Raw genomic sequence first — 27,035 nt, 5'->3', positions numbered from 1 at the left:
GTTTTGGTAACGGCTGCTGAATGCTTCTAATGGTTTGTGGTTTAGAAGTCATACTTGTGTTCCTGAATCTCTTATAACTGGTCAGAAAACTCCCCTGGGATTTATAACTTATGTTATCCTAGGCTATTGAGACTCCAGAATGAACAGATGTTAGTGGTGGAAACACCTCTGTGAAAGTCCTCTCAGTTGCTTTTATGTTAAGCTAGGCACTATCTTTAAAGGAAAATTTCCAAAACAGATTTTAAAACACTTTATTAAAAATATAATTTAAAGACTTCATCAGAAAATAGTCTCTGTACAATGGTGCTTTAAAAGTCCTTTTAAGTTGACTAAGTATAAAAATAATGGTTTCCTGTTGGCATCAGCATGAAGGGAAAGGGACAACCTGGGGCACTCTTGACCCAAGCAAGCTGCAGCAGTAGCAAGGAGGTGGCAGACACAAGAGCAGAGGTGCAAAGGGAGGTGCAGTCACTCAGCTTCACCAGATGTTTTGCCTGCCTTCCAGGATTGGAAGTCTCTACAGCTGTGAGAGATCAAGTCTCATTCCTTTCCATTTTGCAAATAAAACCTGTAACGGGTATTAAAACTGCTCAGTGGGCTCAGTTGTGATGTCAGTAGCAAAGCAGTTAAATCACAGTGCAGCACCGGACTGCAAATAACATTACTTTGTGTCCTGGCGCTTTCACTGGTGAGACAAGGCAGAGCGTGGCCCAGGGCACGGCTGAAGGCTGCCCTGAAGCCTACCAGGGAAGCAAGAACCCTGCTTCTAGCTAGTTCTTGGTTCCTTTCTGTAACCTCTAAGCACAGCTGGTCTAGCTAGAAGTAACTACAGCTCTTGCTAAAGCTGACAACCACTCTGCTTAGTCCGTCTGGTCCCGAAACGTGAGCTGCAAATGGTGTCTGGTGCCCGTAAATGCTTCTCCTGTAATGTCACTGCAGTTGATGTGGTATTTCTGACACCAGAACCAATACACCTAGTGGTAGCTGAAGTAAGGACGTCATTACTAAAACCAGAAAACTTTTAGTTTCAGCAAATTATGTAGCTCAAATATGGCTATATATATATAAAAAAAACCCCTTTAAACTGCCTCCCCCCCCCCCCACACACACAACTTAAACAAAAACACCACCCAACTTCAAGCTCTCGGCCCGTTCCCTTTCTCTATGCTGAAATGTGAATTTGATCAATGCTCTAATACTGTATAACGGTGTTTTGCCACTTCTATGGCTTAAGTAAATAGCTCTGTTTAAGAAACTTTAAGTCTTCAAGAAGCATTCAAGAAGCTTAATTATTTAAGAAGCTTTAAGTCTTCCCTGAAAAGGGGGCTTTAACATGCGTTCCACTTGGAGGAGTGGGGTGCATGCAGCTGGCTCTAAACGTGGGTTACCTGCCTTCCAGGTGCATGAGTAAGTGCTTGTGGCTACGATCTGGCAACTCTGGAATAGCTCTGTATCAGCTCTGCCGCAATTGTGCTCGTGCTCTGATCTATAGTCCTTAGTGCACAGTTTCCAAAGGAAAACATCTGTCTGGCTCTTGTTAGCTTTACTTTGGTTATCATTAAAATGCCATTGAAAGCTGAGATTTCAACAAGTTGATGGCTTAATTGGACAGACTTTATGGGCATGAACATAGACTTATAACCTATCTGGCTTTGTTCATAGCAGCATATGCGGATGGGAAGGCCTGGTTTTGTTTTGGGTTTTTAATAGTGTGTGCTCAGACACTTGTCACAGTGTTTACAGAGGCAGCTCATTTGTTTCTTTACTAGGAATCTCTGTAAAATGGGGTGGGAATACCTGCAGCTGGATGTGAGGTGAGAAGTAACCTGTTTGGGGAAGAAGAGGAATCGGCTAGTGCCTTGCTCTGGCTTTGCTGTGCCTTCAGAAACACACATGCAATGCTGTCTGTGCCCACAGGGAAGTGCAGTTTACAAGGTTTTGGGGAAATGAGAGTTGTTGGGCACTGTTGCAACTGGCCCCGGGTACCTGGGAAGTGCTTTGTTAAATATGTCTTTTTACACATCTAATTCCCTTAGCCATAGTAAGCAGGGCAATGTCAAGGAAGAACTGCAACAGACCTTTTGCATCAAGATGAATGGGTTCAGGTCTCTCCTCTAGGAGTTTCCTCTGCTAGCGATGGTTCTTAAATACTCCTACAAATTTCTCCTCATAATTTTTAGTGATTGTTAGACATCAGCTTTGGTAAACACATAGTTTGGCTATGGAAGAAAAAATATTCTGCAAATGTCTAACAGTGCTACATCACTTCTCAACAGTTCTAGTAGTATTTGCCTAAGTTGAGCATACGGTGACAAATCAAGTCATATGATCATGCATTCTTTGTATTTTGCGGAACATTACAAAGCTTTCAAGAATAACATCCTTTCCAAAGCTGTCCTCACCTGCCTTCCCAAACTACTTGTCTTCTGCAAGCAGAAGGGAAGGAAGCAGCGGAGGGAGAACTGGCAGCACAGGGTGGGAACTCCTCTGGCTACAGGGAGAAGTGCCCTGAGGGAACCGAACTGAGGCCTTTCCACCCTGGGACCAGGGAATTCACATTGCTCCACGGGAGGCTCACTGTCAAGGTCACCAGTGTGCGGCGTTGAAGGAAGCTTCAGCAGAGTTACTCTGGGCTCCTGGGGCCCTCTGTGCCCCAAGACAGAGAGTCCATAGGGCAACAGGCTTGTGCTATGGTGCTTCTTCCCTTTCCAAGCCCACCTTGTAACCTCAGAAGTTGGCTCACATGTGATTTTAAAATCCTGAGTCTACAGTCACTTCTTGTACTCCTAACCCCAAAACACTTACCTAAGCAAGAGAGCTCAGACACTTACTTCATATCTCTGAGCCCCAGTAATAATCTTATCATAGCAAAAGCCTGAAAGAAACTAATTATATTCTTAACTGAGGCTCTCCAGCACAAATGGAAGATACAGTTATGTCATTTCACAGTGTTCCCAGTGGGTTTGGAACCAATTTTCCTTTCCCACCTTGTATTTCTATTTTGAATAGCTGATCTGCTCAAGAAATATATTTTTTTCAAATATTGAATATGTAATAAAAGATGTAGCTCTAATCAATGCTAGCTGATGTGTCCCTGTATTGCCTGAGGGTATCTGCAGTCTGTTGGAATTAGGTGTAATCAACAGTTTTGTCCACACTCAGAGAGGCATCCTGATGCCTAGGAGGCAGCTGATGTTGGTACGCCCAAGTGAAAGCATGTTCTGAATTTAGTTATCTTGTGTGGTTTTTAGTTAGAATAAAGGGGTTGTGATGGCATCTGTTGTTAATATCCAGCTGATTTCCCCAGCTTCCTTATATCAGAGTAAGCAGAGATGCATTTTCCTTCCTTGGAAATCCCCTGCACAACATTCAGTGCAAACATAAATTTCTTTTCTTTATGTCCTCTTCTCAGCAGGCCACTCCTAACCTCCTGTAGGGGGGAGAGAAGAGGAAATGGAATGAATGGGCCAGGGTCCTGAGCTGTACCAGGTCTGTTGCCAGGGGTGAAAATGAAGGATGTGTATGTGGGGTCAGGTTGAGAAAGTGAGATTCAGGCAAGAACATGGTTAGCTGGAAGCACAATACATGTTATCTAGGTGAGTTACAGATGTAATCTCCTTCTTATACAAAGGAGAAGACCAGAAGATCCAAGTGAGGCTACTCACCTCACTGAAGTTTGTTTCAAACAGGATTTTGTCACCTTCAGTATGCATGATGGGAGCTGAAATGGCATGTTCCAGGTCATAGCCAAGCCATAGCTTGTTTATAATAGCCTGCAATGAAAGAAAGCCTGCACTGATTGGAGGTAGTGAACTGGATCAAAGGCTGCCATCTTCCATACTGGTGTAAATCCAGACCAGCTCTACCATAAATCCTGCCTGCAGGATGGTGCAAGCCTGCAATATAAAAGTGGCTGCACTGGTCAGACCAGAAGTCCCTCTAGCCCAGCATCCTGTCACTGTGGTGGCCAGCAGCAGGTGCCTAGGACATAGTGCAAGAACAGGGGAAGCACGTAATGATACTTCCCAGAATGCTCTCTCTGAGCCAAAGCAGTGTCCTTGAATTCAATAGCTACTAATAGTTCTTTTTATCTTTGTATTGATGGATCTTCTTTCTTTCTTCAGATGCTAGAAACAACAATCTTTTGCACTAAGGCACTTTGCCCTTTCCTATAGGCAAAGCACCAAGCTGTCCTTGAGGCATTTCTAGCTGCAATTCCTCCAAAATTCACTGTCACTTCACAAAAGCTAATTTTATCAGCCCAGATCTGTATGGGCCACCGCTAGTGAGCTTCCTGCCTGAGAGAACTGGCCATTTATTCCTTCTCCTCATTAACTGTTATTGAAACATTTATGTATGAGATCCTTCCCTCTTATCCCCTGGCAGCACAGTTCCTTGAAGAGCCTTTGAAGCGTCTTGTTTGTAACCTTTTGGAAACCCAGATAGATTCCCTCTTCTGTAACTGTATAACTCTTTAACAAAAATAAATAGTGATTTGTGAGGCATGACTTTACTTTACAGAAGCTGTGTCGACTTTCCCAACATATCATGTTACTTGCCTACTAATCCTATTCTTCAGTGGAGTTTCTACTTGTCCCATACAGATTTTATATATTGGTCTATAATTCCTCAAACTTTTCTCTAGGATTCTTTTTAGAACATAGGTCACACTTTCCATTTCCTATCTCCTGGTACCACAACAGGTGGCAGTGAGACTACACCTCAAAAATGTGCGTGATTATCCAATTCTGTTACTGTTAATTTTTATTGATTTATCCTATCATCTTTTCTTAGTCATTGAAAAATAAGGTCCTACCATGGAATCTTTCTCAAGCTTCCCTCCAGTGAGGAACAATGAAGAAGAAAATCGTCTTTTTCTTCTTGTGGCCTTATTTGCTTTTATTTCTTGATTGCTAGACAAGGGGTTTGTTAGGCTTCATGCCTCTAAAAGCTCTTTTTCTATAACATTTGTTACTCTGTGTTTACGTGTGGTGTTGGCTTTCCAGTTGTTTTATTTTTCCTGTCAAGTAACTTATCAGTTTGTTTTGGGGAGATGAAAGTTTTGGGCACTGTCTGTCTCCTTTCATAATAACAATAAGAATTGAGAGGGCCAGGAAGCCAGGAAGCGTTTGTTCTGACCTCCAACCTGCTGCTTTTAGTGACTTCCAAACTGTAAACAAAACAGAGCACCATGGAGACAAGATCTGGGTGTAGAAAGCACAGGTAGGCCTGACCATGGCTGGAAGTCTGGGAGGGCTGAAAGAGCTGCTGACTGCTACCGCTTCTCCCTCCTCTGTTCCCTATTCCCTCCTGGCAGCAGCACAGAGCAGAGGTGAAGCTACCGCTGCCCCTGCCTATGTAATGTTAGAGGTAAGAAGGGGAGGAGAGACGAGTCTGCAGCAGGCCCTCTTCACTGCTGCCTCCAACCTAGCAGTGGTAACAGCTGCAAGATGATTCATTTTGTTCAGGTTTAGAAGATGTGTGCTCCCCTTGCGCAGGGGGAGGTTTTACTGTGTCACTTACCATAGCAGTCGCACTGATAATCCAGGCCCCACCAGCTCCTCCAATCACCAGCATGTCTCCTGTCTTGGATACAAGGATGGAAGGCACCATGGCTGAGGGAGGCTTCTCTCCTAGAGAAGAGGCAGAGAACGTTATTTCTCCTATGTGGCTGTTTAGTGGTATTGGAGAGACGCATAGGTTATCATCTGTTTTACTCTTCTTGTATTTCCCTTAGCAAATCTAGCTGCAACTCGTTGTGTGAGAAGCCTAAGTCTTCTGGAGAACTTGATGTGCTGAGACGCAGCTCTAACAAACCCCAAGTCACAAGAAGCTGGCCTTTTACCGCACAGCTAAATAGGAAACATCTCTCGGTGAAGGACAGGGCACCCTGCAAGTATTCAGGAGTTGCTGCAGCTCATTCAGCTCAGCTGAGGAACGATGCGCAATGCTGCCATAGGAGGTAATACTATACTGATATCCCCTCTCTTGGCAGACACATAGGACCTTGCATCAGGGAAGGCTTATTTCACAACATCTCTGTATCAGCAACACTGTGTTGCGGAACTCAGTGTAAACCTGACTGTGCACTCCCTGACCGTGCAAACAACCTTTTCAAAGATGAGCCTAGAAAATAGGTAAGCTTGTCTTAACAGTATTTTCTTCACTTATTCCCTCCTCCTTCCTTCTCCCTTCCACCCATCCACGATCAGTTTCAGCATTTTTTAAAAATTTCTGATTTCCCTAGTCAGAAACCAAAACAAAGAGTCCTTTCAGTTCTTCTCTTCACATAAAAGAGCCAGCATTCCTTTATGTAAGTGCATGTGTGCATAGACTCAAATATGCTTGCCCTGGGGTTAATCCTCTGTTAGTTTGAAACAAACTCCCTTTCACCCAGACCTAGAAAAGGAGAAGAGTGCCTCAGGTTTGTAGATATTCTTTGCCCAGTTGTACATGGGGTGCACCTCCTGACCTTGTTTTTAATTTGGGGGGTTAGAGTGCTCACCTGGTTTAATACTTCTGTTTGCTATGCAGAAATCAGCAAGTTCATTATTTAAAATGATCCCAGTTTGGTTAGAATATATAAAGGAGCCAAACCTGCAGGGGGGGGAAAAAAGTAGCTTTTCAGTGACCAGCATTTTTTGTTGTGGATAACATTAGCAGAACACAGCATCCTGCAGGGTTGCATCTGCCTACTGCCACCTCATCCCAGCCTGGAACTGCACCAGCTACAGTGTCCAAAGGTTTTTGTCCTGCTGTGCTGGAGCTAGATATAAACTCTCTTTTACCAGTAGACATGGGGATTTGCTCAACCCACAGAAACTCTTCTGCCTAGCTTATAGAAACTCTTAGCAGAGCCCAACAAGTTGGTACACTTTTATGGAGGTGAATTGTGATGTGCCCTTCAGCTGATCCCAAGACTTGCGCTCTTTCACGGAAAAGAATGGAATGTTTCATTCCTGAACATGAGACATTTCTACTGTGTAAAGCAGGTTAGCCCAAGGGGGTTTTTTTTTGGGTTTTTTTTTTTTTTTTTTTTTTTTCAGTTCTGGTGCACAGCTCCTGCAGGTAGCCTGTGCACCTGATACACAGCCTGTGCAATCAAAATGCCAGCCCCTTGGCTACTCACGGGTAGTTGATGGTGCTAGTAGCGGACACGGCACTGCCATCTGCAGCAAGTACAGATATTTGGGTGGTGCCCTTAGTCTTGTATCTGTGGCTAGAGGCAGATTCCAACAACTGGTAATGGTTGAGTGGATGGTCACCGCGGTCATCAATTCGGCTTCTGACAAGCTTAGCGATTTTATCAGATAGCAGGGTCCTAGCAGTCACCTGCAAGCACAGCAAGGACAGTAAGCCTGCATCACCAGAGCAGAGGCACGGCTTTCTGTGGGCACAAGGTCAGCTCAAAGTGTCAGAGCTGAGACCTGCACTGCCAGCATTCAGCCTCAGTCTGAACCCCAACCAACCAGCACCGCAGAAAATGGAACAAGCCCGGAACAGAGGCACCTCAGAGTTGGTACTAGCATGTGCATGCCTTGTATCGGGCAAGAGCAGAGCCAGACTAGAGCTGAGCAGAAATTACGGACAATGCAAATGGATCTCATCCTGCCTGCCCCCTTGGCCAGTTGAGCACTGCTGCTCTTTTAACTAGCAGTTCTAAATATTTTATTCCCTTATGTGGCCGCAAAGCAGGTGGGTGTCACAGCAACTCTTGGTGCTGTTGCACTGTGCTGATTGGTAGGTAGCCTGCTTGACAGCTTAGCACACAGAGGCTAAATGAGTTTGTGACTTGAAGGGTTTTTTTTAAAAAAAAAAAAATAGCAGCAAATAGACTTCCCCACTTCTCCTTTGTCAAGTGGCAGTGTAGAAGAACCTGTCAGTGCTGCAGGTGTCTGGGGCTGCCTCACACACCACATATAAGCTCACCTGGGCATCAGAAAATGTTGGGTCGCTCATATGGGGTTTTTGCATATTGCCAAACTTCAGGACCTCTGCAATAAGATGGTAGTTTTCCATTTTCTCCTCAGGTGTTGCCAGTGACTCTTTATGGAGCTTATACTCTACAGAGCAAGAGGAGTTCATTTGGTTTAAGGACCCAAGGCAATATTACTTCAAGAATTTTAAAAAATATTGAAAGCAATCCCCTTTTCCTATCCCAGTTCTTACCTTTCCCTCTCCCCAAATACTGGATAAGGATATGGGAACTGGGACAACCAAGTACTAATTTCCAGTGTGATTTCTGAAGCCTTGGGAAAATCAGGTATCCTTTGCCCTTTGCAGTAGCTATGATGATATTGACCCACTGCAAGAATGAGCCAGTTCATCTCTAAAGCGGTCTAAGGCATCATGCTGCAGAGCATGGTCTCACTGCTACTCTGGGGCCCATTCTGGCATTGCATTTCTATCCATTGCTCTAGATGCAATATTCTGTGCAAACCTCTTGCTGCCCCTTTCCACTTAGGAATTTACCTTCGAGTATTTTGAGGATGAACAGGAGCACAGCACCTCCCATGGGCGGCCCAGGAGAAAACACTGTGGTGTAATTGTTCAGGGTAATGTTCAGAGCTGAGGACACTTCTGCTTTGTATGCCTTAAGGTCCTCCAGTGAGATAGTGGATCCTTCAAGAGAAAATTGAAGGGGCAGTTAGCATTAGCACATCAATATAACTTTCTAGTAGGCACTCATACAGGCTGGCCACATCAGAACCTTGGTAAGGCTTTGTAAATGGTCATCCCTTTATATTCCAAATTTCTTTCACCAAGCTCAGCAAAAAGTCTTAATGTACCCTCATCTATGTCCAAATCCCAGGCCAGGATGAAATCTAAAGGCTCTGCAAAGAGGAGCACATGAGGGCTATGGGCTAATGCCAGAGCAGCGGGCTGGCTCTCAAGGCCTGAGTTATAAGGTCTGGCGAGAAGTTGCTTCTTCCCATGCCAGATACCACACCAAGTGACAAGCAAACAGAACAAGTTTGCTTGCCCCTGATGCCCACTCACTGCTAGCAAACAGCTAAAAATGTCTGAGATCTCTTGATTTAGGAAGATCAACTGAGCAAAGTACGAAAAAAGTTCTTGTAGCGGGGACATACTGAAGCTAGTGCTAGTATGCCTGAGCTGAGGGTGGCCATAAGACATGGATAAACTGCAGCAGCCCACTATGAGGCATATAAATGCAGTAATCAGTAAGTCTCTGCTTTCTGCTGGCACAGAACAAGTGAGTATTGGGCCTTCCTTGGGAAACATACTCAGTACAGGCAAGACTGCAGCCTGGCTGAGCAGGGATTTATTTTCCTACCTGGAAAAAGGCTCTTCTAATTTTGCTGAGTTTGAGCCAAATCCAGATACTTCCAAAGATCCCAGTGACTTTGACCAGAAAATATTTAGCCCAATATTTTCATAGATTTCCTTTTCCTTAGCTTGATGGTTACTTTCTGAAAAAAAAATATGTATTTTGATGTTGGGTCTCTCCAGATTTTGGGCCCATCTGTAGGTACTGTAAGGCTATGACTGTGGGAGGGGAATTTCCTACAGAGATAAACACTTATATATATCAGGTTGCTTATAAATCAGGTTTCTTAAGAGCACTGTGGGATACACACAAAACTGAAGCACCACAAAATACTTTTGAATCTCTTAGCAGTGGCCAGTGTTCTGAGCTGTGCCAGAATATGTCCTGCATCTTGGTTTCCTAGCAACACAATGAAGATGACACTTTGTAATTGTCAGGAAGAAGCCTGTCAACTAGTATGAAATATAGATGTTACCTACCAGCCTTCCTCACGTCCTCCACCAGGGCCTTTCCTATAGGCCCCTCATAAAATGCCGAAGCTCCGTTTTCAGCCACAGCTCTCAGTGTTTGCTGTAGTGCTGGCCACCTGAAGGCCTCTCCAAGCTTCAAAAACCTTTGACCTTCACATATCAATGGGCTGTTAAAGGACATCAATCAGTTTGCAGCATGCAATTATTCTCTCCCCAGTACCAGTTTCTCTTTCCTACCCAAAGCTGATTTGGCTTATGCACGTCTTGTACTCCCAGAGTCTGCACTACACTCCTGGCTACAAGGAGAAAAGCTCTTCTTGGTGGATTGCTACCCACAGCAAGAAGCACTCATTCACTAGATAAAGTTTTCTCCCTATGGACCTCAAGTTTTGACCCTGGCTCAAGTCAATGAGACTTCTCCAAACAAGCATCTGCCGTAGGGGCATATTGTCAGGAGACGATTTCCACACTGCTAAGCTCTTGCAACAGATGGAGGCAGTCCATATTTGGCCAGTCTCCTGGCTGTTATTCCTCATGAGCAGATGTGCTTAGTAGACTGTTTTGCTGTGCCAAGCCACTCTAAACTAAACTAAAAAAAAAAAAAAAAAAAAAAAAAAAAAAAAAGAAGTTGCTGACAGAAGAAGGTTTTCCTAAAACACTTCTATTATATCCCCCATTCCCCTCTGGAATAGGCTTTTCCTCTCTCTCCACAGCAAATATTTATTCAGCAGCAGCAGCCCGCACTCCAAAGGAGCATCAGAGGAAAGGTCTGAGCTTGGAGGCCACAGTGGCCTCCAAGTGGATCAATTTAATCCATGGGTCTTACCAGAGGCTTCGTCCTGGTCTGGAGAAGTCTGGGTGACTGATAATTTTGTCCATAACTGGGGAAATGATAAGTGGCTTTGAAAGGAGCTTGATGGTTGGTTCAAACAGTGATTTCCATGGTAAGCGGCCATATCGCTTGTGGGCTTCTTCATACCCACGAATTTCTCCCGGTACAGCAATCCAGTGGGGCCCTGAGGAGCAGAATGACAATGATGTCACATGCAGCAACATAGGCCCATGGGTTTCACTCTTCTGAAAGCACTTCAGTGGAAGTGTACATTTATAGAGGCAGAACTAAGACTACTAAAAGAAGGCTTAGTTTTGTATTTTCTTTTTCTGCTTATTTATTTCTTCCACTACCTAATGGGAGGAGTATAGAGAAATTGGAGCCAGACTCTTCTCAGAGGTGCATGGAGAAAGAACACGAAGTCACAGGCACAAGTTGCAGAAAGGGAGATTACAAGCTGATATAAGGGGAAAAAGCATTCATGATGAGGGCGGTCAAATACAAGAACAGGGGCCAAGTGAGGCTGTAAAATGCACCACCTTTGAAGAGCAAAATGTGAGAGGCCAAGGCCCTGAGCAACCTGATTTGACTTTGAAGGCATCCCATTTAGAGCAGGAGTTGGAATAGAGATCTCCAGTGGTCCCTTCCAACCTTGAGGAATCATTCTTGATTCCTTTTCAGGCTTCTCTTCCAAGAACACAAAAATCTCCTCTAGGCACTAGGGCATGCCTGAAAGGAAAAATGTGTTCGAGAAGGGGAATGAATGCAGCAAAGAATGAGACTCCAAGATGTGCTGCTAAAGCAAGAGTGCTCACTGCCAAACCAGTACTAGCAAATGAATCTGGGCCTCTGCAGATGGTATTGAGGCAGTAAAGAGGTAGTTGAGCTGAGCTAGGGCACAGCACCTCAATTCCTGATTCTTCCAGGCCCCTTTCCCAGTTTAAGGACATGGAAAAGCACATCAGAATTACCTCTTTCATTTCCAGGGAATCTGAGCAGTTACTGACCATATTCTTCCCTGTAAGAACTGCTGGGAAATGAGGACTCTGGTAAATCTGGTCTTGAAATGCAGTCTTTCTCTGAAGAGTAATTATGTGTTAGTTTCTCCCCATGCTCTGCTCCCCACCCTCTTGGCTGGACAAGGTGCCAGTTTTACTGCCAAAAATAAATTTTATATAGGCCCAACTTATTTTATTACTTCTGTAAAAGTCAACGCAGAAATAGCATGAGCAATTAAATGAGACTGCAGACCAGAAGCAGGCTGCCCAGTTGCCCACAGCACTCCTCTCACTCCACACTTTGGGCACCACTTGGCATGAGGGGACACGGTCCACTCTCTGTCCTTACCAATAGGGACACCAGCACAGCCATTCAACAAATTGTGCAGAAACACTCGTGGGACTGTCTCACGGGCGTTGATCACCTCGACTGTTCCTGGAAATGAGAAGGGGAAAATGCATAACAGTGTCATGCTGAAGGCAGGTGGACTTCACTGCCAGCTGGCTGCGAGCACCACACGAGGCCCACTGCTCTGTGCTGCAGTGCCCTACAGCATTTTGCCAAACCTGTCAAGCACTCTTGCAGCCTGCATCTGTATTTTTTTTAAAGACTATTCCAGCCCAAGTGTTTGTGTCTTAAAATGAGATCTCTGCCGTGTCATCACACCATGCTCTCTGCTTCACTCCAAGGCCCCAGTTTTCCCATTGCCTTCCCTACATACACTGTCATTTGCTCCCACACTCTTATTTCGAGCAAACTGACCAGTGCTGTCCTCGAAGCAAGGTGGCACAGGGACAAGGCTAGGGCCCTTGGTTGCATGGGTATGCATGGTTGTGGCCCAGCTTGCCAGGAGTTATGACCTCAGGCTGAGGCAGTTTCACGCCAGTGCCGTTCAATCGCCAGTATTAGCTAGCTAATCATGAAAGCCCAGTGGTCCTGCACCCAGTGCAGCCACTTGAATGCGATAGAGATCCACCTTGCCTCTCAGCAATGATGTGGTTCGGCTCTCCCCTCTGCATCCAGGATATCTTCCCTTTTCCCTCTGCAGGATCCAGGCAGGAATTAACCTGGTGCTGGGAGAGAGGGGCAGCTTGTAGCCAGCCTGCTCCTTTGGAGTTACCCGAATCAATCATCTCCCACACAAGGAGGGAATCCAGCATGAGCAGCCACATGATGACACAGCGGCAAGGTCTGACACAGACTCCCTGGTCACATCCTACCCAGTTAAGGCCCCACCACAGCTCATGGGCCAGCGGCATGGACTGGGATGTGCTGCTTCACACCTGATTTGCAGTTTCCCCATACCTGCTCTACTGCTGGGACATGTCAGGGACATAACATGATCTTTATACCCCTTTGGTGCTCTAAGCAAAGCCTCGCCTTTCCGAAAACACAGTTCTTTCAGATTTAATGCTGGTGGGTGAATTTAGGAAAACAAATGAACAAAATTTCCAGATAAAGACACAAATCCTGCTCGTGCTTGTGCACTGATGGCTGTTGCTTGCCTACCCTACTATTATGCAGCAGCAGTTCTAGAGGGCCATTTGCCAAGTGATGCTGAGGCATATCCATCATGTTTATAAGTAGGATGGCAATACTGAAAAACTCTCTATATATCTGGAAGCTTGAAGAGAAAATAAAAAACCATTTTATTTCACATCTACCCTAATTATCCCTCCTTCCTCCTTCTCTGCCTTTTATCTATCTTTTTCTGTCATAGGCCACAGAGCTGGATGCACTGTAGCAGCCCACGGTGCTACTGTACCAAGCACCCGAGCCTGGCACAGCTGCCTGTGGCTCTGCACAACCAGCTAATTCAGGCAGCAGCAGAAGAAAAAGTCTGTTGATAGATGATAGAAAACAAAAAGTTACATGGCATTACTGAAAGGGAAAAGAGATAGGTGGTTTGCCAAAACAACAATTTTGTAAGATACAGCCAAGTAATTCCAGACTTGTGGGACTACTTGGAAGCTTTTTTTTTTTTTTTTTTTTTTTAATTATAACATTGTTATTGTTTTCATTGTTGATTTTACTATCTAGATACATAAGCTCTGGGGGTTTTTGATAGCCAAGGCAATTAAGAAAACATTAAAAAATGTGAAAGCAGGAACACAATAACACTAGAAGTTAAGCCAAACACTGGAGAGCTTCCCGGCAGGCCCTGAAAATTGCTGATTTTAGATTTCTAAAGGGAAAACACATCCCCTGGGGCAGGAAGTCTTATCACTGCTTTGAGAAGTCCAATCTGTTCCAGCGAGGATGGTGTGAGATGCCCCATGCCGGCAGGCACTGCCAAGTGGCGAGCGTGGGATGCAGGATGGAGCCCCTGAAGCACCAGCCCAAGGGCTCAGCTGAGCCGGCGACAGCGCAGACCGCCACGCTCACGGCCGGCACGGGCACCTCGCTCCACCGCCGTCCGCCTCCGCAGCAGCGCAGGCAGCGCAGTGGCAGCTTGGCCAGCGCTGCTCACACCTTGCTGCGTGGTCAGACACATGACTTTGAAATATAATTTGAGGTTGCTTTGGAGGAGGAAGGGGAGGAAAAATCAGTTCATTTTAAATCTAAAGCTCCTTCCCCGCCACGTGATGCTGCTGTGAATGCCTGCACTCTTCAGTCTCGTTCTACAACAGTTCTCAGCACAGCTCCTGTAACGGACTCTTTGGGCTAAAAGCAAAAGTATGTTGTTTTCTGATCGGCGCAAGTAGTTTTTCTATTATCAAATGCACAGAGAGAGTATAAAATATACTGGCTTCTCCATGGCTGCTGGATGTTTGAAGGGAGGCAAGGTGCCACGGAGAGGCTAGGGCTGGCCCATACCTGTGCTGGCATTATAGATGGTAAATACGACCCCGCCACCCAGGCCCGAGCTCTGAGGATTCATCACGGAGGTGCAGATCAAGGCAGCAATAGCAGCATCCACAGCTGTGCCTCCACTTTTCAGGATGTCCCTGCAGAAGACAGAGAGAAGAAAAGATGGTATTAAAAGCCAAGAATAACAGAACGGAGGATGAAAATCTCTCCTTAGGGCAAGTGCAAGGCAGCCCCAGCATGACAAGAGAAACTAGCAATTGGTAAAAGCTATTGGCAGCAGTGTGGTGTGTGAGAGTGCAGAAAGGCTCCTTCCTCTGGAGGAGCGGGACACGGAGAAGGACGGGAAAGTTGATGGGAAAGGAGAGAGAGGCTGCAGGAGGAAAGAGTAGCCAAGGGCTGGACCTGCGCAAGGTTTCTGGAGTAGATAATTTTCTTCTGGCTCCCCACATGCCTTTCTTGGTACAAAGACACATGCTGGACAACAGGAAGGCGGCACTAAAGCAGGAACAGGTCAGTATGAAGCAAATTCTTGGAACTGAATATTTCAGTTAGCACAAAATTCAGGCCTTTGCCTCTCCCATAGTGTGCCTTCCTGGGCTTACATTGTATTAGCCCAGAACCCCACCCCTTCCCTATCCCCCAAGGCAACATAATATAAGCAGAACAAAAACTCAACTGTTTTTACTTAGGTACAACCACACCAAAGAACATACAGGTATTAAGGCAGCCTCATGTGGCTGACAGCAAGGAGTTTCTGCTAGAGAAACTTGTCTCAACAAATGCTTCCTTCAAACGTAGCTATACAAATCTTTTCCTTACAGTGGAAATGTAGTGGGGTGGAGTTTCCTCATGCAGCCTGCCAGTAGCCAGCACTGGTATTTGCTAGGAGGGTTTCTGACTGGTTGGGCTGGAGGGTTGCTCAGATAAGGCAAAGCCAGAAGGGGAGTGCAGCAGTTCGTTATCTGGAGCGTAGCTGCTCCCAGAAGCTGTGACAGGAACAGCGAGCACATATAGGAATAGCTGTTTATTTTACATCCACCGATGTAGTTAGGACCTGCTGTGACTGGGAACAGGATGCTGCGCTGCAGGCACACGGATCGTGCCGTTCCTTTGTTTTTGTAAGTGCCTTTGGAACTGCCGCTCGCCAGGATAGGCGTGTGGACAAACGAGGAGAAAAGAAGCCATAGGCAACCACTGGGCTTTCTGCTCTGAGTCCTGCATGGCTTTTAGCCTCCAAACAGCAAGCTGCTCCCTGGTTATTGCCCTGGAAAAGGAGGCTGGGGCTCAATAGCACGGGAGTTCCTTGAGGTTCAATGGCTGTCTAAATCTTTCGACATAGCCGGACATAAGAGAAGAGAGCCATTTTTAACTTCCTACCTGTTCATAGACAGAGGCCTTCAGACACAATTTAATACCAAGAAGCATTAGGATTATACTGTTTGGCTGGAAATAATGCAAACATCTCCAAGTGCTTTACAAGCACATAGCTCTAAAAGTACTCAGAGAATTTGAGAGTTGATAAGAGTTATTGGAGCATGATAAGCAGATAAGTGAAGAACTGAGGTTCTACAGAAAGTCATGACAGCATGCAGACCACCTTCTGCCAAACTTCAAACCCCCCTCAGGCATGGCCATCAAATTTTTATTTTAAAACACTACAAAGGCAGTAAGTGGAGTGGTTCATCAGACCCTAGGATGGCCACCGCTGCCTTAGGACTCCAGCTTCTGCTGGGGCCTGGGTTACTTGGGAGGGCTGCCTTTGTCCCTGCCCTGCAGGAAGCTAATGCCAGGTTTCGCTGTCTGAGGATATGAGAGGCACAAACCGCAGTATGTTTGGGGCAGAGAGCAGGGGCTTCATGCACCACTGAGTTCTCCTTGCCAGGAAACATATTCAGAAGTTGGGAAAGCAGAAGGCTACAAGGCAGTGCGTGTACAAAGCCTGGTGCCAGGGAGAAACATGCCCTCAGGTAACTCACAATGAAAACATTTTAAAGGAAACCTTGAGACTGTATGGTGTACATTTAAATACAATACAATCAGACTTTAACATGGAAAATCAGATACATTTCTGAGATTTCCCCCAAGCCAGAAAAGCACTAGATCCTCACCCCCAAGTTCCCAGCCACACTTACAGGTTAGCCTAGTGGTTGCACATCCTACACGCCCTCTTGTCCAGGGACCTTGCTGTCACTGTCTTTCTGAGGCCAGTGCCTCACATCCTTCACCATGTCCCCAGGAACATTTGTGCCCTGGTGTGAGAGGGAGCACATCCTGATGAGGTTCCCTGTCCTTTATGTATTACCTAGTGATGGTCATTTACCTGCTCCAAAACATGAGTGGTTTCTTTCTCCCAAGCCCCGGAGCTGTGCCAAGCCAATATGCTCTTCACTGGAAAGACTCAGCATGCTCCAAAGGACAGCCACCGTTTATTAATTTAATATTTGTACAGCTGGGTGGCCTGTTTTCAGCTTCTGGATGACGCTAAGAGCTTCCAGTGTCCCCAGAGGCTTGTTTATAACAGCAACTTTGGGGGCTAAATACTCTTTAACTACTGCAAATGTAGTGCCGCATGTACAAAGCATGTAAACCTGAGAGCTTTTTAACATGATCTTATCCTTGCTCCCTCCTCCAACACTCCCAGTCAGAAACAGAACCAGGATAACACAAATCAGGTAAACCCCAGGTGAGAGCTGTGCCTTTGACTCTGGCTGAAATCAGAGAGGACAAGTGAGGTCTCAGACTCAGCACAAAAGCTGTATCTGGCTACTAAAGAGAGTAGCAGACTTCTCCAGGTAGCTAATCCTTAGACTGTAACTCCCGTTGATGAAAGGTTGACCCTCACACAAAAATCACCAAGAACATCAAGGAACAAGTGGGAGGAGGAGGTTCATGGGCAGGTGGGGAGCACTGCAGCAGGGCTGCTGGGACAGAGACATCCTGCCTGGCAGCAACCAGGCAAACGGAGTGCTTGTTTATGGGCTCCAAATTACTCCATCCTGCCAGTCCACCAAACAGTTTTCAGATGAGTTACGCATGAAACATTGAATTTGAGAGTGCCTTGGGAAGGCAGGAGCAGGCAGAGAAAGTCTTTACTGTTCTTACTCTGTTTCTAGCACAGCAGGGCCCTGGCTCTTGGATGTAATTCCTTGGTGCTACCACAATATAGAGTAAAAATAACAACACTAGCAACCAAGACAGTGACATCTTTTCATGGCAAAGCAAAACATGTTTTCCTTTGTCCATGGTCAGTAGCCTTCATTAACCACATTCTGCGATACAAATGAGATGAGAAGAAATACATAATTGTCAGATGACTCCAAAGTGTTCCTCATTTTTGTTTGCTGAGTATATTAGTGATGACTGTCACTGTCAGCTCTGGAGGTAAATACCACATCTAACAGCACATACATACACTCAAAGCTGGTTCTTGCTCAGGCAATGGAGGGATTTCCAGGTACCTGTTCACTTTTTGTCAGCATCATGGGCTGCAGACCTAAGGCTCCCCATCCAGCAGCTCAGCATCTGAGAAAATCTCAGTATAGGATGGGATATGTGAAGTTGGGCATTGACCAAAGCTGCAGGGTGACCCTTAGCTAGCTGCTTTTTCAGTGGATGGGAATGGGAGGGGAGGGGAGCTGAGATTTCTCCTCAAAACTAGGCGCTATCTTGGCTTTTGACAGCCTGGCAGGAAGCACTCCCAGCCCTAGGTTTCACAAATAGGCCTCAGAGGGGCTCACTCACTGCACTGATGCTGTTTCCCCAGCTCTGGGGATGTGCATGTCTGCCAGTTTGTCACTTACTTACACCCCATTACTCTAAGGTCCCATTAGAGCAGACAGGCATGGCTGCAGCTAAAGAAAAAGAAAAGCAAAAGTTTTACAGTCAGGCTTTTAGCTCAAGCTCAGAAGCAACTAGTCCCAGCAAGGGCAAATCAAATCCTGATTAGGATTGGGCTCCTGGTCTCAACAGCTTCCCCTTCCCCCTCTGGCATCTCTGGAGCCTGAAGCAGAACAGTAAGTGGTCCCTGAGCTGGCTATTGGTGTATCACAGTCGCACATGCCTGATCCAGTCGGAGCTCTGCTATGTGCCTGCAGATGGGTGCCTGGGAATTTAAGGCCATTACTTCTTTCTCAATCATCAGCAAGGTGAACTGAGTACTACCTCGCCCATCTTGTTGCTCCCTTTCTATGGATCACTGGTAGAGCCGGACTAATTATAATGTAATAGCCTGGTGATAGATATAAACCCTCAAGTGAAATCTTCTTGTACCTGACCAGCTCTCTCTAGAGACATCTTAGCAGTACAGCTGACAAGATCTGATAACGATGTTTTGTCCAATATCCTTCCTGCCACACAGCTCAGCTTTAGCGTACAGCTATTAATGGTATTTTCTTAGTGTTGGGAACAGAAGGGGATGTTAACAAGCAGCACGCACTCCAGCAGCAGCTGAACAGCCAGCATGGCTCACTCCCAGCACGGGTGACCGCTGGCACTCCGCTCACACGGTCTTTGCAGTGAAGATGGACAGTGCTGGACTGCAGGCTGAGCTTGCTGCTCTGCTGGACTAGGAGAAGGAGCCCTGAAGCCATTCTGAATACTCTTGAAATGCTGAGATATTAAATGATACTGAAAAAAAAAGCTTTCTTCTGTTAATGAAAGCTGGAGGTTGGAAGGAGACCACACAGCTACATGGGAGCTGCCTGTGTACGATTTAGCAAGAGTAAAAGCAACAATTGTTTCTGCAGGAGATCAGTTGCCAAATTTTAAACTACCAAAACACAAGAAAGGAAAGCAAATCCTATGGGATATAAAGACTCTTCAGAAATGCTACTGGGCTGTCACTGAAAAGGATTTTCTCAGCAGATCCTCTGCCTAGAACTGAGCTTCCCAGGACCATGAATGTTATCTGACTGTTAAATTCTCAGCCTCTCCACTGCCCCAGGCCCCATGAGGGCATTTGTTTCACAAGAAGCCAGTCCCCAGAGATCACCCCCAGAGTCTGGAGAAGTGTGATCAGAGACCGCTGCTGGGCCAGTCAAGTCTGCTCGTCTCGCTGCTCCAAATCCCACTGCTGGGGAAAAGCACTTTGCCTAAATTTCTCCCTGCCCTCATGCTGGCTTTTGCTTCTGCCTTTTGGAATCAAATGGATGCAGAGCAGTGGAGGGCAGAGCTCAAACAGCACATTGTTAGGAAGTATGATGTTTTTTGCATGGTTGCTGAAAAAAAAAGCCTCTTCCAGTGTTCAAAGGGATCAGGAATGACAAGTGTGGAGGAGCAGACAAATAGTTCAGAGCTGGAGGTGATGGTAAGTTTGAGAACCAAAGCAATCACCACATGGCTTTCTGGCATGAGGACAAATTACTGAAATGGACTTCAGCTACCAAATCCACACTTTTGGGTGTAAAACTGCCCTACCTTTCCTTTCAGCCTCTCACTCCTCCTCCTCCTCAAAGTATATCAGTTCATTCAGGGTCAAGTTTCCAGCAATGCTTGTGGCTGGACCAGAGAGGATGGACACTCAGTTGGTTACACAATATTCCTTTCAGTCTCCAGTTCCAGCAGTAAAAATGTAGCAAAAAAGCCCTGTCTTCATTTAGCACTGGGAATCAGGCGCTGATGGCTAAAAGTATAGCACAGGACTTGCCAAAAAGGGTGATGACGCAGTGGAGGCTTGCCAAGATTGCTTGCTTTCTGTAGAGGATCCAAAGAGTTGCACAAAAATTTCAGAAAAATCCAACCTTACACACTCCCATGATGTAGAAATACCACCGCTAGCGATGGGGAAAAAAAACGGCCCTGAAGACAACAGTTGCGCACAGGAAAAGAGAGGAGCAGAGAACAGGCCCCTGGAGCTTTGAGTCTGTCCCCCCGCTCTGGCTTGCAGCAGTGAATTACAGAGCCGCATGTTTCCTCCAGCAACCTCTCCCTCGTGGCTGACGGATCAGAGAGGGAAACACCAGAGCCTCGAAGCGTTTTCCTTACCCTACCATCCCACATGTTAAAAAAAAATGGATTGCTTTTAAGGTAAGAGGTTCAGGTCAGTTATTCTCAACACGCTCAACTAGAAGCTCTATCAGAAGCTCACAAGGACCCTGTCTTAAACATCAGAGTGTTGTAAAGAGCACACAGCGCCGTGCAATGCCACAGGAATTTCATTACTGATAATGTCAGTTCACTGTAACCCAGAAAGCACAGCATGTGGTTTGGTCCTTTTTTAAAGGAAAATATAAGATTTATTGATTAAAGAACAAACGTACAAAATTTTATGAGTAGATTTTGAGATTTTATATGCTGGACCCGCATGACCAGTTTCGGTCCCGTTCTGCACCAGAGGCTCCCTGCCCCCTGGGTGTCTCCCATGCGTGCTCCCGGGAGCTAGCGGGACCTGTGGGATGAAGCAGTGGCCAGTGGGGCCAGACCAGGGCCCTGCAGAGAGATTCTGCAGGGTCAGTGGGGGAAAGCAGGGACTAAAGGTTAAACCCCCCAGCTCTGGGGCCTTTAGAGCCTGGCTGCCATTACTCTTGCTGTCAGCAGGGGGGAGGCAGACACGTTCAGCTACAACATGTGGTCTTCATTCAGCTATAGCTTTGCCATACTTAGTCTATTGAGCCTAATATTTTCTCATGGTGATGTGGAGGTCTCCCTCCTCCTCTACATATGTTTCCACTAAAAATACAAATCAATTACCAAAAAAGAAATTAAGGAAATACGTTGTTTTGCTTATTTTACTTATTTTTTGAACTCCACCCCTCAAGCCAATTTGATAGAAGGCTCTGTAGTGTCCACATATAAATCCAGATATGCAGTCTGTCTCCTATTCAAACAATTCACTCGAATTTCACCAAGCTAGGGAAATAAATTGTAAAAATAATTTACATATATGTGTATATGCACATATATGTACATGCATGTGGTCATCAAAGAATTATCCATCTTTGGTTAGATTAATTCTCCTGGGATATCTCAGCAAAGACAGTGGAAATTAGCCTGTTCCACCTCTGAGCTGCAGCTGCTGAGCACAACTTCCCCGAAAAAACTGCATCTGGGAACAGCCATGGATGGCTTCAGGTGCCAGGAAAAGCAGGGAAATTATCATCTTTGGTACTCAGTGCTCCCGAGGCTGGCCCGCTACCAGGGAGATGGGGTTCATGTCCTGCCTCCCACAGAAGAGAATAGTGAGGTGGTCGAGCTGCAGAGAAGCTCAAGGAGAAGGAAACCTGTAGGGCTGAGCAATTTGGGAGCAGGGGCAAGGTGGGGGTTGCAGAAACTGGTAGGATGAAAAGACTAGAAGCTGTGACTGGACAGGCTCAACAGTGGCCCGGGCAGGTAGGTATGCACAGGAAGGAGGAGCAGCAGAGCTTGGCAGAAGGAAGAGCAGCAGCACAGGCAGCCCAGCAGGGACTCAAGAGCTTAGCAGAGCTCCATGCTCTCACAACAGCAGGAATCTCACAGTTCATGGCAGCTCTCTTATCTACTCAGATCTTCACATTGTTCCAAGTCTGGGGAGCCATTGCAAAAATATGCAAATGTTTGCATAATTGCAGAAGAACACTGAAGAGCTAAAAACAGTACTTAGTAAGAGAAAGAAAAACACATAATTAATTATTTCTTCTTGTTTCTTCCCTCTTAAGTCTCATGATTTTCGGACTTCAATTATTTTTGAATAGCAGAAGAGTGTTGTATCCTCTAAAACAGTCAATTTATTGGCCGAGCAGCACCTGCAAAGGAATGAGGCTTGTGCACCAAGGGGTGCTTGGCTCTGTCCAGCCCTTAAACTTTGATTCCTGCTGAAGTTAAGAGGCAAATGAAGTGGGAGTATACAGGTAGGGACAGCAGGGCCTGATGGCCAAGATTGCTTTGAGAAACTGGATTTTATCCCTCCTGCTGTGACGAAATTCCCATGTGATGCCAAAATCCTGTTCAGCAAAACTTAGGCAGAAGGCTGCTGTGCTCCTCACCTCCTGGTGCTCCTACCAAGACTTGTGGGTCAGCCCCACAGAAGCGCTGACCCCGCATAGCCACAGGGGAGGTCAGTGACAGATGTACCCTGAGCAGTGCAGACTACTCAGAAGGGCAGAAACCCTGCTCAAAGCAAACTGAAAGCAACTCATGTGGCACCTACACAGGATAAAAAGCTTCAGGTTTAATGCCCATGCTAGACTTCCTTATTTCTACAGGTGAGATGACATCTTTTTCTCACTTCCCACACTGCGGTAAGGATTTAGTGATGACTAGTATATGCTTATAGCCAAGAGCTGAGATGTGACATACAGATAATAATAGTACAAAAATATCCAGGAGAAAATGTACAAGACTGTATGTAGTAGAGGACATGCAGTAAGAAGTACATGAATGATGGGGATGAAATGAAACACTGGGCACTGAAGGAGCCACATTCATCCTACGCAGGATGAGGCTGAGATCCTGGGGGAGTGCAGGGAGGATTGTTAAGGAAGCCTATACTGCAGGTCAGAATTACAGTGCAGGAGGAATGAAGTTAGGTCTGTGCAATTGAGCTTCAATCAGGTTTCTTAATTTTTGAGTATTTTATCTTGCAATTTAAAGTCTTCTATAAATAGTCACACAATTCTGTTTTAAAACAGTTCAACGTGTGTAGAGCTCCCCTCAAACAATGTCCCTTCCTTACCAACAACCTCTGTGGCCAGTGGGGACAAAAAGAGAAATAGGCTAGTGAAAAAGAAAAGAGTGAACAGAATACACAAAGTTTTTGGTCCTGAGTGCTGTTGCAGATGTACCTTTTTATAATTAATTTTATTTTTATTATGATCCAGTACAAGAACAAGAGCAGATAGCTCAAGCTGGGAGAAGAGCACAGGAACTTAGTTCCTCCCAAGTAGAAGGACAGCATGAAAAGAGCACCAAAGTTTCCAAGAAGGGTAGGAGGCGAACGGGACAACAGTAGGAAAAAGGAGCAGACTGCATGCAGTGGTAGAGCTAACCAGCAGGCAGAAGCCAGGTGGTGTAGAGCCAAGGTGAAGCAGGAGAATAGTCTTGGCTGGGGAGAGCCAGGGGGCTTGGCAGGACTGCAGGAGTGAGCTGACACGTTTGGAGCACATGATGTGCAGATTCCCCAGGCTGCAGAGGAGGGGAAAAGTTGTGTGATGGAGAGCTGGGGCAAGGGGGGATTTTTCTGGGGCTTTTCATTTGTAGGAAAGCTAAGGTGGTCTGCCAGACTGGAAGAATTCCACAGACCTTGCCAGAACATGCACTGGAGGTGCAGTTAGGGCAGTGGCTGAGGCTACGGAGCAGGCAGAGTTTCTTACAAACGGAGAATGGAAGGAGACAGACAACAACCTGGCATCAGTAGCCAATTAGCCAAAGACTGCTGTTTGCTGACCTGATTGCAGGTTTGCATGGCTCTCACCTCAGTGCCACCTAGCTGGTTCTACACTACGTCAGGTTAAAAAATTATAACAGCTGCAAAACAGCTGTAGTTTCTCCAGCTGATTCTTTGGGTAATCTGATGATGTATTTTTCCACATTTCCATTATTATGAAGTTAAATGATGCTCCTACTATCTGCAGAACTAACTTCTGGCTTATCATAGAAAAGCCCATCTGATTCCTTAATGTATGTGCAGCCGCACTGCATTTTATCCAGCTGCTCACAAGTGCTGTGTCAGCATGTCACTGCAAGCGCCGCACGTGCAGCACAGCAAGTGTGGTGCAGTGGCCCCAAGAGCATTCTCTCACTCCACCAGATACAAAGCAGAGCCCACAGCTCCATCATCTGTGTAGTACATGTGAAGGTTTAAGTTTCATCCTTTCACTTTCATGTATAAAAGTGTTTAAGAACTGAAGTGATAGCAATAGTAAAATAGTAATGTAAGAGTTGAAATGCACGAGAGAAAAGTATTATACAAACTGAATTGTTACATCTGGGCAGCCAGAGGATTTTCTTACACCTACACCTTTCCTTCCAAGTGACATAAATATGCCTTTTCTATTCACACCGTCCTGACTAAATTGCAATTAAACATGCACTTTACTTTCCAGTGCAGAGTACCTTTCCTGGCAGCAGGTATACCTGCCGCAGGCTTTGGTACAGAACTGTGCACCATGAAGATCTTCACCCTAAACACTGAGCTGCACAGTCCTCCTTACCCCCTCAGTCTGCCTGCCTTCCTTGCATGTGTTCAAACCCAGCTGCAGCTCTCTGCTAGCTCCTCTCACTTCTGCTTTAATTGATTTCTAAAGCACCTAGCTGACAGATTTACTCCATGAGGTAAACAGTTAATGATGTCTTGCTTCCCCACCTCAAAAAAAACTTTGCATTTATACACGATAAAATTTATACCTTCCCAAAGGTCACAGATTTGCAGAGCTGCAAATTCACGAGGCACGGAAGAAAGAAACTCGTTAGTCACCAGCCACAGTCAAGGCAGGGCTCCATCCGCTCTCTGCTGTCTGCAGACAGAGAGCACCCAGGGAGCAGCGCGGCTCTTCAGCCCCGGGCGCAAGGGATGGCACAGTAACCCAGCTCGCTCCCGCCGCCTTCAGTATTTCTACCTGTCTGCCCGTCCAAGTCCATGACGTACACGACACGTAAACCGACAAACTGAGAGGTCTGTGCACATACCGGCCGATGTCAGAGCAGATCTCGGTGTCAGCAGCCACAGCACCATGCAGATATTGCTGAGGGCCACACTTGGGTTGAGTCAGGATGACCACAAGCACAACCACCACAGCCAGCGCCCCTAGGGTCAGCAGCACCAGGCAGCAGAGCCTCCCTGGAGACATGTCTATTCCTATGCCACCTGAGGCAGCAGGGAGGAATTTACTCCTTTCCCGAAAGCGCCTGCTATGCTGAGGGTGGAAGTAGAGGATCCCGGCAGCTTTGGCAGGGAGGTCTCTCTGGAGTGGGCTCTGCCCCCTGTGACTAAGCGAAAATTTTATTCTTTTTAAGATTAAAAGCTCACGAAAAGGAAACTCCGTACTCCCTCTTCCTGCTCTGTAACTTGTGAGAGGCTTTTCACTCTCTTTTATAAACTGAACTTTTTTCTGGCAAACACTCCGTATGCCTTTTTTTTTTACTCTTTTGATGAAAACATTTAACACATTCACTGCTGGAACATTTCAAAGTAAAATCTCCACACTGCTTATTGGCTTCACACACCAAGGTGTCCTCACCTTCTTGCCAAACAGACCAAACTACAAAGCAAAGGCAGCCTACATGGTAAATCACTGGGAAAATCACAGCACCAATTCTATATTGCACACTTGGGGTACTTTATTTCCCTAAAACTACATAAAGAAATAAAAGCTAAGCACATGTGAAATATGAAGCTGGAACCATCATATTTACTCTTACTTTGCTTCATCCTGTAATAGTTTTAAAACTTTTGTTTAAATATTGTTAAAAACTTTATTGTTTAAAAACAATATTGTTTTTAAACTTTTTCTTAATCATTAAATCTTGCCAGCGACCAAACCATATGTTTTCTGTAAAGCAGCACAACAGAGCTACTTCCATAGAAGTCTCTATAAATGCCATAACTGCGTAGCTGATGTATGATTCTGCACCTGAGCAGCATGTTGGAGCCAGAAGCTCTGGGATCCAGCTGTTCCTGGACTGGTCAGGAAGCACAGCACCCAGGATCAAACACCGCGAAGCAAGGCAGCCCTGATTTGGAACAGAGCAGCAACGTGCAGCATGAATGCACAGCACAAACGACCCCGGATGGCTCTTGCAGGAGCCCCTACAGTTCTCCTTCTTGAACTTAAACAGTTAAAGATACAGCTCCATACCTGACGGCTGTCTTTCTACAAGACATTATCTTGTGAACTGGTACAGACTTTGAACTTGCACCCATCAAAATGCACCTCATGGTCAGGTCATACGACTTCATGTATTGTATCTCAAGAAATGTATCTGACAGATGGGAATCCCTGTTTTGTGGTTGTATCTTCCAGGAAGGCTGTCTCGGGGAAGATATGTGAAAATCTCTGTGCTAAAGCAGGACTCACGGCAGTGCAGAGAGCCATGTTGAAAGCACAACATGGTTGCTGCCTTGTCTGCAACAAAAGAGCAGGTATGTGGCATAAACAGCATTTCAAGCGTTATGTTTTCTCTGTGGCTCCTTTTCTTCAACGCTGTTTTCCATAGATTAACTCAAGAGGGAGGAACAAACATCGATGGACAGAAAGCCAGGCATTTCTACTTAGTAAAGAAAAGCTGACTAGGATCTTGGCCCTCTATTCATCACTCTTCATCTCATGTTTTCAAAAAAATAAGCTAAAAGAACCCTAAATGCACACCAAACTCAAGAGCGGTTCTTAAGTTAGTGTCCTAATCTTCCTCTTTTGCCTTTGTCTTTGCATCATCCAAATTGCTTTGCAACAAACTTAAGATGATGTCTCTCTCTGCTGGCATTTGCTTGTACAATGCTGTCTCCAGCCACTGTGTGTTCTTACTATAATAAATAGGAAGAGCATTTTGCATTTCTCAAGTCTATATTAAATTTAAATTGTTGGACAAGAGTCTACAAAAGTTTCCAAGGGCATGCAGCCAAAAGCCAAACTGGATACACTTCATACGTTGTTTCCTCCTCCAGGCATGCTTATTTCTAAGCTGGGAACATCAGCTGTCTCTGTATTATAATGAAATTAAG

General features: G+C 45.7%; 1 protein-coding gene across 4 annotated transcripts; it reads right to left on the bottom strand.

Moving 5' to 3' along the window:
• Positions 1 to 235: 235 nt before the first annotated feature.
• On the bottom strand, positions 236 to 25,369 carry GGT5 (gamma-glutamyltransferase 5). 4 transcript variants are annotated; one of them, XM_062590293.1, is made up of 12 exons: positions 25,004 to 25,369; positions 14,411 to 14,541; positions 11,942 to 12,028; positions 10,589 to 10,778; positions 9,772 to 9,929; positions 8,473 to 8,622; positions 7,930 to 8,063; positions 7,130 to 7,332; positions 6,506 to 6,597; positions 5,524 to 5,633; positions 3,666 to 3,773; positions 236 to 3,430 (listed from the first exon to the last, which is right to left on the bottom strand). In XM_062590293.1, exons 1-12 carry the CDS (start codon positions 25,162 to 25,164, stop codon positions 3,284 to 3,286), a joined length of 1,671 nt encoding a protein of 556 aa, XP_062446277.1. In that variant the 5' UTR covers positions 25,165 to 25,369; the 3' UTR covers positions 236 to 3,283. The 4 variants fall into 4 exon arrangements, with proteins under 4 accessions (XP_062446277.1, XP_062446278.1, XP_062446281.1 ...); XM_062590294.1 differs by having other exon boundaries at positions 236 to 568; XM_062590297.1 differs by lacking the exon at positions 25,004 to 25,369 and adding an exon at positions 24,722 to 24,748.
• Between the last annotated feature and the right edge of the window lie 1,666 nt (positions 25,370 to 27,035).

This window comes from Rhea pennata, chromosome 17 (genome assembly GCF_028389875.1).
Source record: "Rhea pennata isolate bPtePen1 chromosome 17, bPtePen1.pri, whole genome shotgun sequence".
NCBI classification, from domain to species: domain Eukaryota; kingdom Metazoa; phylum Chordata; class Aves; order Rheiformes; family Rheidae; genus Rhea; species Rhea pennata.
This window is presented reverse-complemented; position numbering and strand designations above follow the sequence as displayed.

Excerpts from the sequence above, each read along its gene's own strand:
- GGT5 (XM_062590293.1), bottom strand. The coding sequence starts at position 25,164 with ATGTCTCCAGGGAGGCTCTGCTGCCTGGTGCTGCTGACCCTAGGGGCG. Across the intron at positions 5,634-6,505 it reads AAACAGAAGTATTAAACCAG|GAGAGAAGCCTCCCTCAGCC; the intron begins GTGAGCACTCTA and ends CCTCTTCTCTAG. Across the intron at positions 3,774-5,523 it reads TTATCAGTGCGACTGCTATG|GCTATTATAAACAAGCTATG; the intron begins GTAAGTGACACA and ends CTTTCATTGCAG.